General features: G+C 42.2%; 1 protein-coding gene across 1 annotated transcript; it reads left to right on the forward strand.

Moving 5' to 3' along the window:
- Positions 1-944: 944 nt before the first annotated feature.
- ntn5 (netrin 5) lies at positions 945-20,567 on the forward strand. Its single transcript, XM_030429825.1, has 7 exons — positions 945-1,055; positions 8,160-9,643; positions 10,983-11,171; positions 13,967-14,116; positions 17,596-17,646; positions 19,212-19,292; positions 19,603-20,567. Exons 2-7 carry the CDS (start codon positions 8,170-8,172, stop codon positions 20,151-20,153), a joined length of 2,496 nt encoding a protein of 831 aa, XP_030285685.1. The 5' UTR covers positions 945-1,055; positions 8,160-8,169; the 3' UTR covers positions 20,154-20,567.
- The last annotated feature ends 736 nt before the right edge of the window (positions 20,568-21,303 follow it).

Genomic DNA, 21,303 nt, shown 5'->3' on the forward strand with positions numbered 1-21,303 from the left:
GTTTATATATTAATTCAAATTGTACATAATTATGTTTTGACAGTAGCTAAGTTGATTAAGTGCATATAGTAAAAGGAAAATTACACACTTAGAAAAACAAAATACAAGTACAGCCAAAACTGACTTAATTACAGTAATTTGAGCAGTTGTAACTAGCTACTTCCACGCCTGCCAGATTCTTCGACTTAAGTCAAAATAGCAACACAACCAATGTTAAAATACTCTGCCTGTTAGTCGTGCATGAGTCAAGTCAAGTATTTGGCAGAAAAATGTGCTTACAGAATCAAAAATAAAAGTTGTCAGTGAAGAAATATGGCCCCTTTTCTGAAAGTGAATTATTTGTTTTGGTTCTAAAATCCTAGTATGATATAAGAGAAAATGCAGTTGAGTAAAAAGTGCACTATTTTCCTGTGGTGGGAGTGTGAAATGGTCGTAGCCGGCTCAAGTGAGCTACAAGTACCTCAAATTTGTATTTAATTATGGTTCTTGAGTTAACATACACTTATCAACTCTGTGTAAATGACATAATAATGTTTTCTGTGCAGCAAATATCTGATTTATGCATCAGACTTTAGGTAAATAATAATTCTCTTTGATATTCAGTGAAAAAATGTACATGTATCAGTCATTAAAATTCCAAAATATCAACTAAAAATAAAGGACTTGTAAGGATGATACATCAGCATTTGAATAATAATAAAAAAATGCATTTGAAATCAGCATAAAGTTTAACGGACACACTCTGCCGTCTGTGATCTAGTGTGAGCTGCTCTGACTTGTGCGTCAGGCAGGATGTGTCTCCTCCGGAGGTGGAGGCGCCTCTTGGCTCACTTCGCTCACTATTAAGGAGAGAGGGACGCACCTCCCAGCTGATCCCGTTAATTTATCTTCTTCTCCTCCTCCTCCTCCTCCTCCTCCTGCTCCCGCTGTAGTGCCGCTGTGTTGCCCCCTCTCGGTACAGTAGGCTCGTCTCTCTGGATGTGCGGACACTTGCTGCGCTCCTCTTAATGATCGGGAGGGACGTCAGTGGAGGGAGAAGCACCGGGAGGCGCATGGTGAGGATTGATCTCTTAATGTTTCCAAATGTGCGCTTGGCGGAGGCTCTCTGCAGTTCTCGGTTGTGTGTTCGTGAGTTGTTGTTGTTTTTTTTTTTAATATATCGGCTGAAGCGGCGCGTAAAGGGAGTGTGAGCTCATGTTCTGTCACTGTGGAAATCCACAGACATTTATTTGCAAAAAAAAATTGCCCCAGAGCAGGATTTATCACCATGTTGTGTTTACTTGTCTAAACTTTGTCCTATGATTTACAGAATTAATGAAGTACAGTCTTATATTTTGTCCGACTGCGCAACTTCTCCTCACAAATCCAGCCGATGCGCATGACAAATTTATTTACTTTTATTTTTCATTAAATGTTTGTTTGTTTTTTTTACTTACGCATTTTGTTTTTGTGTTTATTTGACTATATTCGACTGATTTTAGAGCGCAAATCTGTCAGAGTTGGCTTCAGTCTAAATTAGGCTCTCTTTTGGAAATTAATTCTGTCCCTACAATTAATGCAGGCTAAGCGTACATCTAGAAGTCGAGCTTTTACTTTGGAAAACTAGGACTGAATGTAATTAAAACTGCTTAAAAAGAATACCTCTTTAACACTGAACGTTCCTGCATGTTGCCGCTGGAAGATCCCACATTTATAGTGATGTTATTGTAAGCAAATGAAAGCGAAATATGTTAGATTTCTATCACTGTGGTGGATTAAATGAAATATGAAAACATAAAATACCAACATGATTTTCTTTTGATTATTTGGATTTATCCTAATTGGAAGAAAAAACAATGTCCTTAATCTCAAACACATACCAGACTAATTATCAAGATTATAAAAAAAATAAATCTGAATGATGTTATTTGATCAAACTGTGATAGTCCAACTCTGTAAATATTTTTGTTCCTTCCTCTAATTGACTTCAGTCAGTTTCGGCCTAACAAGAGCAATTAACTCTGCAGAATGGAGCTAATTAAGCTCAGGGCTTCACTCTCAGCTCTTGCCAAAGCAATCAGACCAAATATGATAAACATTTGTGTTTAATGAACCGAGGCATGCGAGTCATTATTCTGAGGGGTCATTAAACGCAACGCCCCGCAACCTGCGTGTGACCGCGGGCTGTTTTCCTGTAAAGGACCGTCTGTGGTTAATTAGTTTGAAGAAAGTCCCTCTGCAGCATGAGAAAATATACCGTATTTACTTTAATAGACATACACTTCTCAGTCATGCAGGGGCTTTCAGTGTGTTTTGTTTATTTTATATAATCTGATCACCAATTCTTTTAATAACAAGTCAGCCAACAAAAATAAGGGCTGCTTTTTATTTGTTCTTGTGCTGGAGTGTTTTTTTGTTTTCTTTCTGAACCTCCTGTGTTACATTGTGTGGATTTAATTAACGCTGCAATTACAAACCAGAGGCCCCCGCTTTTCGCCCCCATCGTGCCCGAGGTTGACTTTGGCGTGTCCGTGGAATCGCGATGATTTCATTTCCATCTGTTTTTCAATATCAACATGTGAAGCCTGAGCTGTTGGAGAGCGTCCTGCCAACTTGTATGAGGCTGTAAAGAGGGGGTGGGGGGCTTTGGGGGGAAGAATTGACAGGAAACTCGCCTTTAAATATCAAGTGTGTAACATGTGTTTTTTTATTCAAAAAATGAAGTCAACGCGGAGGCAGAGACACCCTCCATGTGTCTGTGGAGGTGCAGTCGGACCCTGTGGGCCCCCCACCCACCCCTTGCACATACACCGGATTGGCAGTTTGTTGGAGGTGCAAACGTGAAGGACAGAGGCCTTTAGCTAAAGATACAAGCAGTGATAATCCATTTTGTGCTGTATGTTGCTTCCACCTCCCGGGCTGCCCCACTAAAATTAGATTATTACACCTAAAACAGAACTCGTGGAATCTGCTCCGTGTGGAATAACACACACATGGGCTTCGACTGTGCAGGCAGGAATGCCGTTTGAGAATACAGGCCGCATGCTCGCTCTTCTCACCCAGTGTTGTATTTCTGACCAGCTGAGGACAATTGCAAATTAACAAAGGTGTCAGTGTGGTAACATGCGCCAACAGGTGCCTTGGTCCGGCTTCAAACATGTAAAGAGAGAGCTTATATCATTGATCATATTTATTTAAAGACTCCGTGTCTTTTGAGCAGAGCCCCCTCGGAAATCTTCCCGGCGGCTCCCAACCTGACACGAAACTGTCTTCATTTGTGGAAAACCACAGTTTAGCCGTTTGAAACTCATTACCAAGTAGCAAAGCAATTTGAATTTAACATATTTGCCTCCGTCTTGGCCGGCCGGAGCTCCTGCCCATGACGAGGAATGTTAAAATGTGTGAGACGGGCCAAATCCAGCTCATCTGCTCACCAGAACAGCTCCAGACCCAGACAGGCCCGCAGCTCTAAAGTGTGAACAGGCCAAAGAGAGTTAACAGGTAGCAGGAGGGAATACCACACGCACCAGACGTTTCCAAACTTTATTTTCACAACTTAAAGGGGCTCTGTGTAAAATTTTTTAGAAATTTACGTGTATTAATCAGTTTTTTATTGGCTATATGTGAGCAGGTTGTAACGTGATGTGAAAAATGAGACCTTCTCCGTCACACTCGGTCACCTACAGAAGACTGTTGATTATGAGTTTAAGTTGTTTGCCGCTGCTGGACCATGGATTTCTTTGTAAAAGACTCGGGTCGGATTTTACGCACCAGTCCAAAGGATGTGACTTTATGCACGTTCTCAAGTGCCTCTTTCGAATCCGCTAACAGAGAGCAACCGTATCTAACGTTAGTTTAGAAATGGAGACCGCAAATAGACTAAGAACCGGCATCCAGCACAATACAGAAGTTCCACAGAGCTCTTATAAAGCTTTTGTATCCTGCTAAATCACAATAAAAGATTTTACGACAGCAATTATTGATCAAAATATGGTCCAAATACGGATGATTTATTCATCAAGATCCAAGACTTATTCCCTAGGAAAATAACGAAAATGTAGAAAAAAACTATATCTAACAATGTTAAAGAAAGTGAGGAAAGAATCCTGGACCCATCTCTTTATCCGGATCTGCACCAAAAGTTGATGGGGTTCATTCTGGGTTGAGACCCATATTCCATAAAAGTTTCATGGAAATCTGTTCAGTAGGTTTTGTGTAATTCTGATTACAAACCAACCAACAAGCACACAAACTATCACAGGCAAAAATATCCTCCTTGGCGGACGTAAAAAAGATATTTTTTAGGTTAAAATAATGAATGTACGTGTTGCTTCTATTTAGTGATCGTATTTTACTTTCACTTAGTTTAGTGCTCGTTGCCCTTTCCTCTTTGAGATCTGCCTTGCAACAGCCAATGAAATGACAGCAGAAGATACGCAGCACGTACATAAACTGGAATGGCACCCAGTAAATCTCATACCTCCGCCAAGGCCCAACAGTCCCCTTTCTACTCACTCATAGATACCAGCCACTGAAAAACACCTGATTTTTTTTCATCAAGATTCATGAATGATTCCCTTGGAAATTAACAAAATTGTCAAAAAATTTAATTGAATAGAAATAAATGCCCTATCTCGCTTTATTAAAGAAAGTGACCTGAAAATTCCTGTATCCGTCCCTTTATGCGTATCCACACCAAAAGGTAATGGGTTCTATTCTTGGCTGAGACCCATCCTCCATCCAAGTTTCGTTGAAATGGGTTGATTAGTTTTTGTGTAATCACGATTACAAACCAACATCACCTCCTTGGTAGAACTCAAATTCATATGTTGCTTCTCTTTGGTGATCATATTTTACTCTTCTTTTCTTTTATGCTCCACTTTCTTCATAGGTCTTTGCCTTGCAATAGCAAATATTTAAAAAAATAATAATAATTATTTCACCTATATTTTACCATAAAGTCCGATTGAGATCAAGATCTCTTTAACAAGAGAGACCAGTCCAGGGTATCAGCCTTACAAAATTACCGCATAATAAAATGCAACATAAAATTATATTGGATTTTTGATACACAAAAATCCAATATAAAACAGGAGACCAGGTATTCAAACATAGTGGCCTCTCAAGAAAAACAAAAACATGCCTCCTTCACCACATTCCTACTAATGCCTTTAGATTTAACAGTGGCTATATATGTGTCTAATTTCAGATCTCTTTGCAAGTTATTCCATCCCTCAAAATCCTAGGAACATTAAAAGCAACCACTTGGAGGCGTGTAGCTGGTAACCCACAGAGCTTAGACAGAGAAGAGTACAGAGGTGATAGAAAGACAGCAAAAGATAAGTACCATAAACAAAAATGATATATAGAAGTAGAAAAAAAAACAAAAACATCAATTATCAAAAAACAAATAGACACAGACATAATACCAACACATGCAAATAATAAAGATGTAAAAGTAGTATTATGCTGTCTACAAGTATTTTGTGTTATATATTTTTAATTAACTTAGAATATGTTCTTCATATATGACTTTACTTTTTATATTTTTGCGTCGGATTCTATGTTAAAAGACAGTAAAAGATGTAAACATCCATGAGGAGGTGAATACTTAGTTGCTTTAGCCCTTCCAAATCCATAAAACAGTGTATTTGTCCCTTCCTGGCTGTAATATTTTTGGCTTCCTCAAGTTCCCCAGGACACATATCAGCACGCTGAAGAATAGAGGGAGAATTACACGAGGAAAATAAATAGGGACTGCAGAGCACGAACACGAGCGTCGGCCTCCTCGCTCTCCTCTGTTCGACTATGCTGTAAACATGCCCCCAGGTTGTCAGCAAGTATTTTTCCAGCCCCTTGCCAGCCAAGCATAGCTGCTTCTAAAGATCACCCGCCGGAGATGTTGATCTCATCTTACCACTATTTGGCTGTATAAGCTTTTTGAAAGGCAGAGATTGCTGCCAAGTCATTTTCGAAACCTTTTCACTCAAACTAAAATTGAGGCGAATTTGTTGTTTTAAGTTTTTTTGTCATTTAGACCTCCACTTGAGGTTCACTGGGGAGAAAGAAAAAGGATTCATTTTCTTCTCATCGAGCTGCTCTTTACAAATGTCGCTCATCTTCAACATGTCCTCCCGACACCTCGGCTGTGTGAATTTATGGAAAGCAGCAGAGAAAAACCATTGAAACCGTATCCGGTGGGTTACGGTGGTGGTGCCAGACAGGCGATCTGGTTTCGGAACAAGAGAGAGTCTGGATTTGGCCTGGAGGGGCGCGTTCAAAAATCCCAGGGGCCTCTCTCAGATGAGCATCCATTTATCAAAGCGGTTGTAATGGGCCGATGTTTAATTAGTCATGTAATGTGACAAAGACAAGAGCAAGTGCATGTCAGGGGAATGTTAAACAACCGCCCTCTTTCTCTTCCAGCCTCGTGGGTTTCACTCGTCCCAACCCTGAACCCCCCACCCGCCCACGCCGTCGTCATTCCTCATCCAGAATGAATTCTTCCAGCACTTCCCTGAATCCTCTAATAACCTTTACCCTGCTAATAATCTCTTCTTTGACACCGTATGAAACAAGAGATCTAATTAATCACCCGATCAACTATAAGTCCTGCTTTTATCAGTGCGTTCAGGTTCCCGTGGGGCATGTCTCGACACGTCAGGAATGACCAACCGAGGCATTCTGGACCCCAGGAATGTGGCTTGGTGGCACCGGGGTCACAGTCAGACCGCTTGTCACTACACCCTTTGCTTGGAGCGTTTCCTGTAGCAACGCCACAAAACAGGGTCGCCTGATATGCCTGATCTTGGCTTTTGTCCCCAGCAGGTTTGGTCGATCCACTTTCTAGTACGTTGCTTTAGGAGCAGTTTGACTAAGGCAGCCGGGGGGGAGTGCCACGGCCTCCTCGCAAGGCTCCTCAGAGCTGTGTGGTCCCTGAGGGAAGCCTCATATTTCGGTCGTTGGCTAATTGAGCGGGATGACGAGGCCGGAGAGGCTCTCAGCCCGTCCTCTCCTATGGGTTTGGTTTATGCAGCCCTGCTGACTTCGCTGTCAGTGTCAAACGCTTGTTAGGACATCATCAATCTTGCAGCAGTTAAGAATATTCCCAGAACAGAATGAAGGGGGCAGGTGATAGATTGGCAGGGAGTCGGAAGAGCAAGGGGAAAGTCGTTTGAAAGTGTGGAAGGAAAGTAGTTATTGATGAGAAAATGACAGTCGACTCGAGAAGGGAAGAAACAAGAGTGACCCAAAAGTAAAAGTGCAAAATGGTTCTTAGCAAGAAATTCGCAAAAGGAGTGCATGTTGAGAATGTGCTTCTGGGCTAAAAACAATAAATCACTGGTTCCAGAGAGAGTACATGCATTGTTCGTTTTGTCCACATGCCAGAATTAACGCTCTTGGGTATCAAATCTTGACAGACGAATAAATTTCACTCATCACCAGTTGTAACAGACGGGAAGGGATTTGCTCTTGCTGCAGACGTACACAAGTCTGTGTTTGTCTTTAGCACGGAAGTATCCATGTAGGGGCTCAAGCCGAACACACATTTCGATCTATAAATCACTTCCTACCATCCTCAAGACTAATCTCCAACTCCTCTCCTTCCCGCCCCTCGGTTCTTTTTTCTCATACCCTCTCCTCTGCTCAGGAACTCCTCACACCGCTCATGCTCAGGCACGTCGCTCGGCTGCAGCACTGACCGACGGTAAAGTGATTTGAAAAGGAGAGCCATAAACGTGATGGATGTGGTCCAGCTCAGGGTTTAGCCCCAGCTGTCGGGCATGTTTTTTGTCATTTCAGACAGACCCGCTGGGTGCGCGCCCTTCTTCACCCGTGTTCATCGTTCTCTTTTCGGGGTTGAGGGGAGTTTTAAGACGAATATGTTCTTAAGGGCTGTCAAGGTCACAGGTTCAAACCGGTGGCTGACACAACTGTGCAGATCGGAGATTACATTTTTACAGGATGAGATCTTTACTGGCATCTACCGAAAGGCAATAAGGTGCAGATGAAGCGATGCGGCGAGCTGGTATTGTGTGTTTTCAATAAAGGCACAGGTGGTCTATCTTAGATTTCCTTTGTTGGTTTGAAAGTCTTATAAATCAATCACTTTGGTTTTTTTGTTTTATGATCTAACTCCCATGGCTTTCTCTTAAAAATCATCTTTTTTCCTTCCACAGGCTGGATGACATGATGTTCCTACCCTTTTCCCCTCCCCCTTCCCCCTCTCTCTTCCCCTTTTTTCTTCTACTTCTCCTTTTCCTTCCTCCATCCCTTATCTCCTCCTCCCTCTCCCACGCCCCGTTGAGCTGGACTTCGCCTCACGACCCCTGCTACCACCTGGACGGCCGCCCGCGACACTGCCTGTCGGAGTTCATCAACGCAGCCTATGGCATCCCAGTCAATGCTAGCCACTCTCTGCAAGGGTCTGACTATGACAGCAACATCACCACCTTGACGGACCTCCACAACCCCCACAACCTCACCTGCTGGATGGCTCACAGAGGTTCTGGCACAGGAGAATGGGTATTCACGCTGCCTCTTGGCCGCCGTTTTGAGATCACTTACATCAGTTTGCAGTTCTGCCAGCAGGGGGAGCCATTGGACCCCATCTCCATCTCCATTCTCAAGTCAATGGACTTTGGGCGCACTTGGAGGCCGATGCAGCACTACTCAAGTGACTGCCTTGGGAACTTCGGCCTGCCCTCTCAGACGGTGGCCCAGACAAGGCACCAGGAGACAGAACCCCTCTGCTCAGATCCTCGCCCTCTGCAAAAGCAGCGAGGGGGCATGGTTCTGGCCTTTTCCACCCTGGATGGACGGCCTTCCTCTCCTGATTTTGACCACAGCCACACCCTCCAGGACTGGGTGACAGCCACGGACATCCGTGTGGTATTCCACCAGGTGTCCAAAGATGCCAAGGTGAGCAACTATGGTAAGAAGGAAGACACACGATGGCATGAAGGTGCAGAACATGATGGAGGGACTGGGCTTCTGAGGTGGAGACCAGGCTCCAAGGGGCGCACTGGAGAACTGGTCGAGAAGCTAAACACAGATAATACACTGGTATTTTTTGACAGGGATACAAAAAACTCAGAGATAAGGGGAGCAAACAGAGGGGAGAAAGTGGACAAACATGGAAGGAGGGGTCATTATAAATCATCAGGACAAGACGAAGATGGGCACAATGTGACCAGCAAGGAAAGGGATGTTAGCTTTAGCACAGACTCACTCGCCTCTTCAAAAAAAGGCGGGAGAGGCAGAGGCCGTGGTCGCAAGAAGGAAAACAACGATTGGCTGCCTTGCCCCAACGGAGGCTGTAATTGGACAGTTGAGGGGCGGAGCAGGAGCAACAAGGGGCGGGAGCTGAGGAAGAGGAGGAACAATAATCACAACACCAAACAAAGCTCAAGGAACCTGCAGGTGCCCCCACCCGCTGCTTTTACCTCTGCTGTCCAAGGTCCTCTGGCCCTCTCGGACCTGCAAGTCGGCGGCAGGTGTAAGTGTAATGGACATGCCTCTAGGTGTCGCCGTGACGACACAGGCCGGGCAGTGTGCGTGTGTGAGCATCACACAGCCGGGCCTGACTGTGACGTGTGCGAGGATTTCTATTGCGACAGGCCATGGCATCGAGCTACACCCACACACCCGAACCCCTGTATTGGTGAGTCCTCCACCCTGTTGCTGAACGAAAAAAATATTCCACAAAATGTACGTTATTTGCCACACACACACAAACACAACATATTTATATAGCATTGTCTAAAGCTGTTGGATAGACTGATCTAGTAACACTTCCCATAATGCAACTGGGTAGTGTCTTTCAATCCAACCTCCCTGAGTGCTAAACACCCATGTCTGTCCACATGGACATTTTGTAACGCAGGCTTTCTGTGATAAATCTGAATAGTCTCCGATTCCAGGTTGAGATGAAATCATCAGGGTTGTTTTCTCAGACTTTATTAGTGCTCCTTCATAGCTACAGTTTATCTTTAAGAGGGTGTTCCTCTTGATAATTACACCAATCTTTGTGTTTATGTGCTACTAATGCAAAAATGTTCTTGATGATCCAGTGTAAGCAAAGCTAAAACTTTTTCAGCTTTGAAAAACACACTTTTCATTATAAAACAACATGTCACACATTTTCACTTCAGCTAACATTTTGCTTGATACTTAACATGCTATTTTAATGTATAACCGGTGGTGTCTGCTTTGCATTAGCAATAAAGATGTGGTGACATCATGCCCTCCTTTGTAACATTCTCCTGTGGGAGAGGAGTGGGCCATTTTATTTACATGTTGTTTACATCTGTTCCCCTCTTAATAAACAGTAATCGGGTGCCCTGGTTCCCTAAGGCCCCAAACATGAACCGCAATATCCCTGGATCGAAGTGTGGCCAGAGAGAAGTTGCATGTCAAATCCCCATTTCTCTCTCACCTCATTTCCTCCTGTCATCTTTCTGCTGTCAGCTCTCCAATAAAGCCTACATATGTATTCCTCTCAGAGATGTGAATTATGGCTCTTTGAAGGGAGCCAGATATAGTTCAGATCCTTCTGAAGAGTCGTCAGCAATAACAACGTCTCATTGTTCTTTCTTGTTTTAGGGGGAGTGTTTACATGGTTAAAGCTGCTTTAAGTCTCAGTCGTCGTTTTGGCAAACTTCCTGTCCGTTTTGTCATTAATAAACTCGTCCCTGCTCCCTACGTCACCACAGGAGGATCCTACTCGCTACATGTTCACGAGCAGACAGGGCCGCCTCCTTACGGAGTTCTCTTTCCTGATTGGATAAAGTGATCAGCGACACCAGAAACATTGCATTTTGTTTAGCAGATCTAAATTACTTGTATTGCCAGATCTAATTGAAATCATCTGTGTTGTTAACTAATGGCAAAAAAATCCTCTAAACTAAAAGACTAAAAGTTACCTATTAATCCAAAACTCTGGATGTGAGATCCTATGATGATCATTTAAATCACTGGTATTTATGTTTTTTGTCTCCCAGCCTGTGAGTGTAACGGCCATACAAACAAGTGCCGCTTCAGCATGGAGGTGTTCCAGCAGTCGGGCCGGCGTAGCGGAGGCGTGTGTCAGAAGTGTCGCCACAACACGGCCGGACGCCACTGCCAGTACTGCCAGAATGGATACACCCGCGACCACGGCAAGCCGCTGAACCACCGCAAGGCCTGCCAACGTCAGTTTACAATGTGTTTGTCTGTGTGTGTGTGTGTGTGTGTGTGTGTGTGTGTGTGTGTGTACGAGAGGGTTCAGGTGCATATACATGGTTAAATGTCATGTAACTTTCATAACTAACTGTGCATTCCTGGAAGATGAAAAGCAAATCCCTGTGTGAGAGACAGCGTTTGCACTCTGTCTCTGTCCCAGCGTACAGAAGTGTTTATGGGGTGGTTACATTGTGAGAGAGGGCAGCTATTCCTGTTAGCGATATGCACACAAAAAAAACCCTCAGAAACCCCACTGAGCTGCCACCTGCATCCTCATCGTTACCGCCGGTTGGCATCTGCCACGACCCCTGACCTTTGACTGGTCACATGTCCTAAGTGACTGTGACACTCTGGCATGTTCGTGTGGAAGCTCCACCGCGGGGTCTAATATATCCAGAGTTAATGCGCTCCCTTTGACGGAAGAAGAAACATGAGCTATGATTAACCGACTCTATATTTTATCACTTTTTATGCATGAAACAAAAAGCGGACTGCAAATTCGTTTCCTCCACCACACAGTCTCACATCTTAGCTTTAATTTATTGACGCTATATTTCACAGAGTTACCCTTCAGGGGCCCATAATTCATTTTCTCCAGTCAGGTTGTTTGGACTCATTGTTAAGATTTCTCTAAACATTATTCGAGTGTGAACAGAGCTGCTGAAGTGTGGCTTCCTCTCCCTATCTGTCTTCTCTCATCCGGTCTTATCCTGTGATAGCAGTGGTAAATAAAAAGCTTTGTAATGTAAACCAAGGCAAAGCCAGGCAGTAATCATTATACAGATTCACATCAGCCAACAATAAGGGGAAAGAAGCAGAAAATAAATCATTTCAGATACAGGACCCATCTTGATAAAGACTGAGGGGCTCAAAGCACCAGGGACATAACAAATTTTGATGTGTTACAAATATTAGTGTTGTCCTCCATGTGACATTCTGTTGATTGCTCTATGGAGGAATTTGTCTTTGTTTACCCAACAAGACAGCTACAAAATAGCTTTTATGGTGTTAGTGGAGCTCGTCCGTCTTTGCTCAAGGACACTCGGATGCTGTCAAGCAGGATTAAACCTGGGTGCTCTCACTGATGAATGGTCTTCTTAATCCCGTCTGTCATCCTGTCTGTCCTTCGAGCAGTTTAGCAACAGAGTTTTGCACGTTTTTGCTTGATGTTTTCTATCCCAGCTTTATATTAAAGGAGTCATCACCTGGTTTTTTACATATCCAGTCCCTCATGGATCGCTTTGGATCAATTCTTAAAACTTATTAGAAAAAAAAAAAAAAAAAAAATCAAACATAGAGCTTGTTCTGACCCTTTTTCATACCGCGACTTTCTCACGCGAGATTATGCGCAAGGTTTTGACCGGTCCGGATGTGCATTGTATTAATATGTAATGAGGTGCGCGTTGATTGGCCGCAGGAAGGACAGAAACGGAATGGGGGGCGAGCCTGCATGCACACAGACTCCACAACATAAACAGCCCGCTGTCATGGCGCACACACTAAATGACGAACCTTACGGAATTCAGGCATTTATGTACTAGCCGGAGTCGGAAACCGAACGGGAGAGTGAAGAGGCAGAGACGGTGGAAGAGACACGTTTACAGCAGGATGTCTCTGAATGGTAAATTCTTTTTTTTTCCTTCTTACTTTTCACACTCGTGTTTTACATGTAAGACCTGAGTTTTAATGCTGGTGGTGACGATGTATGGTGTGAAAATGACAGAGAAATAAGCAGATTCGGCGTGCTCACTCAGAAAGTCTGGCTGAGGACGGCTGTGAGCCGATGCTTAATATGCAAGTAGCCTCCTGTGGTAACGTCACCACAGGAGCAGAGTCAAAATCTCGTGCTTTAGGAACGCGCACTATTGTGCGCTATTCCTGTTCGGAAAAAGAGACAAAGCGAAAAAAATAAGCCACTTTCAGACTCCAGCTTTTCAGGCAAGTTTCAACAGAGGTCCAACACCAATATGCATGATTTAACGAGAGAAATTGCGATTTCTGGGTGATGACTCCTTTAATACAAATAAAACATACTGACATGTGGAACCTTCACAGTACAACAGTCTTCTATGAAATCTCTGGCTATCTGAACCAACCACAATACTGCTTTTTCCAACTCTGCTCTCTACTGAGCATTTTAAGGTCTTTCAGCTATTTTTTTGTTTTTATACCCTGCAACTTGACTGTTTTTGTTCACACTTATATAGCGTATTATTGTTCCAAAAGGCAGCTGAAAAAAAAGTTTTCACCGCAGGGACCAGGTTCTAAATCAAGTTCAAGGGACCCCAGTGGGAAAAAGTAGTATTGTGGTTGGTTCAGATAGCCAGAGATTTCATAGAAGACTGTTGTACTGTCCCTTTAAACCTTTGCTTCAGAAAAACGGGCTGAAGGAACTTTTGAGCTCCTTTACTGAAGGTTCTCAGTACTTAGGGTGTAAATGCAGAAATTGAAGCATCCAGCAACTAAGGAGCCAGATTTGTCCCTCAGTAGTTGGTGAAGACCAAAGCCGAGATAAAAGGGAGAGGGAATATTGGATGGAGAGTCAGATGGCGAGAGAGACAGGACTTCAAAAGCTAATTTCGCTCCATGTCAGCTGGTGTGAAATCATGCATCTGTATGCCAACATGTCGCCACATCAACTTCATACGCTTATAACATGTCTGTTAAATTGTCAGCTTGTTTTGGTGCCAATGAGAGGCCAGAAACACTTCAAAAAATGAGACATCAGTATCACCTCTCTAATCCTCTCATTCTCTTTCTTCAGCGTGTCAGTGCCATCCTTTAGGAGCGGTGGGTCGCTGGTGTAACCAGACATCAGGACAGTGTCTGTGTCGAGAAGGTGTGACCGGCCTCAGGTGTAACCGCTGTGCCCCGGGGTACAAACAGGGCAGGTCCCCGATCCGGCCCTGCATACGTAAGTCAACTAGCAGTATTTATGCCTCTTAAGAATCTGGAAAACTGACAGAAACAAATTATCCTTGTTTAAAAAAAATGGCACCAGTGTTTGTTCAAGCATTCAAAAAGATGACAGACTACGAGAGGCAAAGGCAGACACAGCCTGATGTTTTAATGACGGGATTAAAGAAAAATGTTCGGAGAGGCGAATTCTGTTTTTCCTGGCAAACCGCATGGACTCTAAACTCTTATCCAAGTTGTTTGAGTTGCCTAAACTTGCCTTGAAGGGGTCATCAGATCAGAAAATATCTGTCGTTACGCAAGTTTTAATATCATGAGTCATTTTCTTCATTATTCATTCAATGCCAGCCGCCCTGCTGAAATAAATCGCAGACTTAATAGTTTGTTGTCAGTCATGATAAAGTGACCTTTTTGAAGTCTCCTTCAACTTGATTTGCTTTTTGACCTAAATTGATTAAACCTCCTATCAAGCTCTCTAAGCCTTTATTAAGAAGTAGCTCAATATAAAAGGGGCCGCTGCCATCCAGACTAATTTGGCCCAGTCTCCCAGCGTGTCCCCTTTTCATCATCCCTGGAGACGGTGTCCATAGCAGCGTTAACATGAGCTCACCGCTACAGGGAAACCTCATCTCCAGATGATCTGGGATCAGCGTCAGATCAAGTAGATTGTTGCTACTCCTATCTCTGCGCCTGGCCAGCACCAAACCCTGGCCATGAGCGCTAATCCACATCCACATCCCCGGCTAATCGCGCGAGTGCCGACAACTACACAGGCACTGGCGCGGTGTAAGCCCCAATCAGGTGACATAGGGAGCCAGCGGCGGCGAGCTTCACACCTGTTGTGCAGCTCAAAAGGCTCCCCATCACAGGGCCCAGACTCATAACTCTCCCAGTGAAAGGAGTGAGTGAAAGAAAACCTTGTTTGTTTTTACTGCCAGACCATCTCAGGCTATCTATAGCATCTCTTTCCCCCACCGCCACCTCTAACACCTCCTCTCATCAGACAGACCAAAAGGCACGCAGCAGCCAGGCTAAACTTAAAGTTAGCCACACCTTGAGCAGCACAGGAAATCCACAGAATTATGGTTGTGTTTCTGCTGTCCTCCACTACAAAAGCAAAACGTATATTAATAACATTCTTTTATATATATATATATATATATATATATATATATATATATATATATATATATATATATATTTTTGGCCTTTTATAGCTTTATTGATAGAACCACTGAAGATATGACAGAAAACAGGGAGAGAGAGGGGGAGTGACACGCAGCAAAGGGACCCAGGCCGGGAGTCGAACCCCGGTCCGCTGCAGAGCCTCAGCACATGGGACACGCACTCTACCCACTGAGCTAAACGGCACATATATTACTAACATTTTCTGTCAAAACTGAGAAAAAAGACACTCAAAGTGATAAGAGAGCTTTAAGAAGGGAAAGCTAACTAGCCAGATAGCTAGGGCAAGCCTTAGCTAAAGCTAAAAAGAAATGTACTTGCTAAGATGTCAGTTTGTTATAATAAAAGGATGCTGTAGCTAAATCCAATCATGATGAAGAACAACTTAAGCGCAACTCCTGTTACGCTAATGTAATTAATGTAAGCTAAAGCAAAAGAGCTTGGCTAAATAAAGGGAAAGCTAGCTGGCAGGATAGCAAGGGTTTGCCTTAGCTAAAGCTAAAACATAATTAAAGTACCACTGAGTGTTTGAAATTCTAATAGGTAAACAGTAGCTTCGACTAATTTTGATTAACTGAATGACCGAGATGTTTGGGTTTGTTATTATAACAGTTTGTTATAATAAAAGGAGGCTGTAGCTAAATCCAATCATGATGGAGAAAAAATTTTAATGTAACCAACGTTAGCTAAAGCAAAAGTAGCTTTATTAAGGGAAAGCTAGCTGGTGAAATAGCAAGGGCAATCCTTAACTAAAGCCAAAACTAGATTTACTTGTGACTGAGTTTTTGAAATTTTAGTAACATTCCTTAGTAAACATTAAATTATTTGATTAACTGACTTACAACAATTGACATATTGTTAAAATAAATAAGGTAAGATAAGCTCCTGCTTACGTAGCTAATATTAGTTAAAGCAAGACAGCCACATGAAGAGGGAGTTTGTTGTTGTTATAGCAAAGTAATGTATCACATATTTTGATAAATTAAAAATTAAATGCATTGTATTGTATCTATTGTAAATGTATTGTACAGTTAAATGGAAAAGCTAGCTTGTGCTTAAAGACATTAGCTTACCAGATTCTAGTGTAGTTTACATTGAATTCATAAACATTAGCTGTAATCTCAGCTTTGGTGAAATTCATGCTGTTCAACTACCATTAAATCACACATTTTGACAATTTATAATTTATTACATTTGCTTCTACATAGCCTAAATGTCAGTAGTAGAGGGACAGGCACCTGGTTAAAGTAGTCATATTTAAATTAAACAAACTATGGAACTGTTGAACATAAATTATAACTATAATAACTAATTATAATGGACAAAAAAAGCTGTGTTAACACATTTTGTTGGTAGATGCTTCATTTTCTTTCTTCACACTCGAGATTATCCAAAGTCACAATGCTAATAACTGTATTTTCAGTATCATGTAGGAGGTGATGGTCAGATATTTGTGGTCATGTTGTCTTGTTTACTTATTTATTGATCAGGTCTTTCTTTGTTTAAATCATATTTCCCTTTCCCTTTTTATATTGTATTTTTCATGTAGAACTGCTTGTATTTAGCCTGTAAGTTTGGCTTCCTTAATGAAATGTGCTATCCTAATATAATGAGATTCAGGTGTCGTAAAGGCAATATTTTCTAACCATTTTTACGTGGTAACCACCCTTGCGCCCTAATCTGCCTTGTTTTAAATACTATATTAATGTACACAGACACACAGAGCACCTTCCAGTGTTTTAAAAGTGGGGGACAGTCAGCTGGGTGGGGGTGTAGGGTGTCACTGGCCCAGTTGTGTCAGAGAGGACAGGACATGGAGGGGGGGACAGAGCGCAAACTAAAATATGGCAGCACTGTCACACGCACACACACTTTTACAAGAGGCCTGGATAATGTATGTAAAGAGCAGCGGGTTGTTCATTTTCCATCTACAAGTTCATGGACACGCAGTCAAGCAAACTTTATTAGCCTCTGTTCAATGTTTGGGACAAAACCATACAAGAAGTGATGGTCCGACCTCATTAAATTACCTCAAGTAAAGTTTGTGTCTGTGTGTGTCTTCAAGAGAGCATCAGAGAGTGTGTTTTCGGGCCCATAAAAAAGGACCACACACACACGTTTTTGACACTTGCTTATCTTCTGTGCAGACATGCCTCACGCACCGAGAGGCATTCAAGCATAGCACACATAACACACACAGTGTGCAACAACCTGACAGCTCATGAAGGTGGGCTGGAGCTTCTCTATGCATCTGTTCCCGTCACCTGTCTGAAACTGTGTTTATGTCTGCAGGAATTCAAGAGGTCGCGCCGACCCCGGTGTACCAACCCCAGTACAGCATAGGTGAGTAGATTAACAGGTAGACATGACACTGTTTTATGTTTTATCCGTTGTTACATTTAATGCAGTTTGAGGTGTTATTTTGAAAACCCACCTGCTCTCATTTGTTATTAGTTGTATTTTTGCCCATGTCCACTGGTTTGTGGGTTTGTAATTAGAATTACATAAAAACTACTGAACGGATATCCACAAAACTTGGACAGAAGATGGTTTTTGACTTAGAATAAACACCCTTAACTTTTGGTGCATATTCGAATAAAAGGGCAGATCCAGGAATTTCTTTCTCACTTGGATTTAATATTGCAAAATGTGACGTTATCAACATTTTTGTTAATTTCTCAGGGAATAATGCATAATTCTAGATGAAAAAAACAGGTGTATTTAGGTGGCTAGTGAGTACAATTTGATGCAGATCCAAATCCTGATGTTTAATTAGATTTTGGATTGGGCTTGAGGGTATTATTCTTACGGAGGTTTGCTCTCTACAGAGTACCATTCTAGTTGGCACCTCTTAGGATTTTCTCACTTTTTTTCTTTCTTTTAAATTGTTGAGCAATGAGCAGGACTGTTTTACATATGACTATATTTGATTTACAATCCATGATAAGCTAAGGTAACCAACATCAGTTTAAGCAAGGGAGCTATATGAAGGGAAAGCTTGCTGGTTCTTTGGGCTTTAGCTACCCTAACAATATGTCTTATTCAAATTAAAAAAGAAAAATGATATCACTGTAATAAATGACATAGGCCTTGATAGATAATTATTATTATTTTTTGGCATAGACACCTTTATTGAGCAGTAGACAGATAGGAAATATGGGAGAGAGAGGGGGATGTGACATGCAGCAAAGGACCTCCGGCCGGAATCGAACCGGGGTCGGCTGCGTTTATGGTATACGCTCTAACCACTTGACCACCTGCGCGCCTTGATAGATAATTCTATCAGTGATCCCTTATGTTAAGCATGTTAAGTACAGTATGTATAGTACAGTACAATATATATATATATAAAACACAGTTTCATTGTACTGTATATATGTCCATTTTTCTATTAGTTATTTAGTGTATGTAGTTATCTCTTTTAATCTCATTATAAATCATCATGCTGATAGACATGCTGGGATGAAATGTACATACGTATCCAATAAAAAAATAAATGTGTTAGACACTCTAAAATGTTAACGTTCAGAGCAAACTTCACTGAAAATAGGAAATATATTTGCCATCACAGAATATTTTACCCTATAAATTATCCTGCTGATGTCGCCTCATATACAGCAGCACTTCTTTTTTCTCATTAAACCTTGAATTAAAAGCGTTCTGGGAGCCTGTGCTCTCCCCCTTAGTGCAGCAGCTTACCACTCCCTCCTAGTGGCGACTTAAAGAATGTCCCACCTGCTGCACCCGGGGTCATCTGTTAGTCACAGGATACTGTGATGACAAATAGAAGCAGCCATATTGTAATTAGGGGGAAAGACATGTGCTGATATGCTTGCTATGAAATGATACCCTCTCATTTGATGCATTCTCCCCCCCTCCTTCCCTCTCCACCTCTCTCTCTGTTATAGCGGAGGAGTGTGTTTCATACTGCCAGCCTTCTCAGGTTAAAGTCCGGATGAACTTGGAGACTTATTGTCTGAAGGACTACGGTTGGTGTTTGTTATTTATAACCGTGTCAAAAAAGGAAAAATATATCTCAATTTCTCTTTTTTTTTTCCTTTTTCATGACTGAGTCAACATAAACTGATATTAAAACTGCATTCATTTTGAAACAGTATATTATTTTTAATCATATTATAATGATAAGATGTTATTAAAACTAAGACTGGTGTAAACCTGATGAATAAAACCAAACCAAACCCTAAATATTAAAAAAAACAAAATATTTATCATAAATATAAAAGAATTTATAAAAAAAAAAAACAACTTGAATTTATATTGCATCTCTGTGTTTCCCAGTGCTGAAGGTGCAGGTGAGAGGGATGGAGCGTTCAGGTCCTTGGTGGCAGTTCTCCATCTCAGTCCAAACCGTCTTCCGTACGGGGTCCACTTCCCGTGTGCGCAGGGGCACCCACTCCCTCTGGGTCCCAGACCGTGACCTCAGCTGTGGCTGCCCAGCCCTCCACGTTGGGCGGACCTTCCTCCTGATCGGTGCAGAGGAGGGGGAACGGGGCTGGGGCCCTGAGGAGAGTCGCCTGGTGGCGGACCGCTCCACCCTGGCCCTCCAGTGGCGGGAACACTGGAGCCCCAAACTGAGGGGCTTCCGGGGGCAGGACAAGAGGGGCCGCTGCCCGCCGAAATCCCCCAATGGGCAGCAGCACCACCGTCACAGGGAGCAAACAAAGACCCAGTCTGGGTACATCCCCCCTCACCTGCTGACTGAGAAAGACACTCAAACCTCAGAGGCGCCGCATGTACACTCTTATACAGACAGCGAGGTTAAATCCACAGAGCCGACCTCCTCGCCAACCATACCCACTCTGGTGTGCTCTACTCCAGGTCCTGGGTGAACAATCTCAAGGACACGTTCAATTTTTGCCCAAAGAGGGTCGGACAATCTGCAAAAAGAGAAAGACTTTAAGGAGAGGAAATGGCTCTTTTTTTTTTCTTTTTTTTTTTTTTCCTTTTAACAATTCTTCCTGAAGGCTTCAGGACAGAAACAGGTGTGACTTTGCTCCACAGCTTGGGGAAAGTTCGAAGAAACTCCACAACACACACACACGCACACACTCAGCTGTTATGTGATGTTCAAGTACTTATCTTAAAATGTGAATGTCAATGGTAAAGTAAAAACTCACCCATGAGGAAAATGTTTGCAAAATTTCCACCAACAACCTTGGTGCTATGTGAAATATTAATTCTATAAATGTTAATATTTTCTACTAAAAAAGCTTTAAAAAAAATTAAAGTATGACTAAACTCTGTGTAAGGGGCTGTGCAGTGTTTTTGTTGGATTGAGATTTTTTTAAGTACTATTTGTTGTAGTATTAAATTATGTCTCACACACACAAACACACACAGAAAAATAGACAGTCTGAATAAATAACATTAAATCCATAACATGAATTTACCAGAAATTATTAGTGGAAATAATCTCCCTCCCATTTGCTACACAACAAATGTAAACAAAGGTCATTCAGAAATAAAAAATAAAGCATAGCCATGTTATATAAATACTTCTTTCAAAGGTGCAATATGTAAGAATTGTAGTCGACAGCACTTAAAAATTAGCTAAAATTATAAACAGACTGCAAACAAATAACAGTTTTGATGTTATGCATCTATGTTTTCTTGTAGGAATATCTGTTTAAGATAGCATGCTAACTAGCTAGCCCCAGATCTTCATGGTCCAAAGCTCCTGTGCTAGCAGTGTAAACACCAATCCTCACAGTCCAGACCGCTAGCTGCATGGCTAACTGAGCTAACTAGCTGGTAGCTGCACTTAGGAGCAGTTAGTTGTTTGTCTACTGATATTCTGCCACCTACTGGTTTAGTATAATTTCACAAGGTGATCAATTTCTACATAGAGCACATTTAAACTTGAGAACTATACAATATCGATGACTTGTTTTTAGTTTTAATATTGAAATTTAATTCAACATAATAAAAAACATGATCTTTTCATAACCCTAACCCAGTGGATTTTGTGTCTAAACCTAA

The sequence above is a fragment of the Sparus aurata genome, chromosome 10 (genome assembly GCF_900880675.1).
Source record: "Sparus aurata chromosome 10, fSpaAur1.1, whole genome shotgun sequence".
Lineage (NCBI taxonomy): Eukaryota > Metazoa > Chordata > Actinopteri > Spariformes > Sparidae > Sparus > Sparus aurata.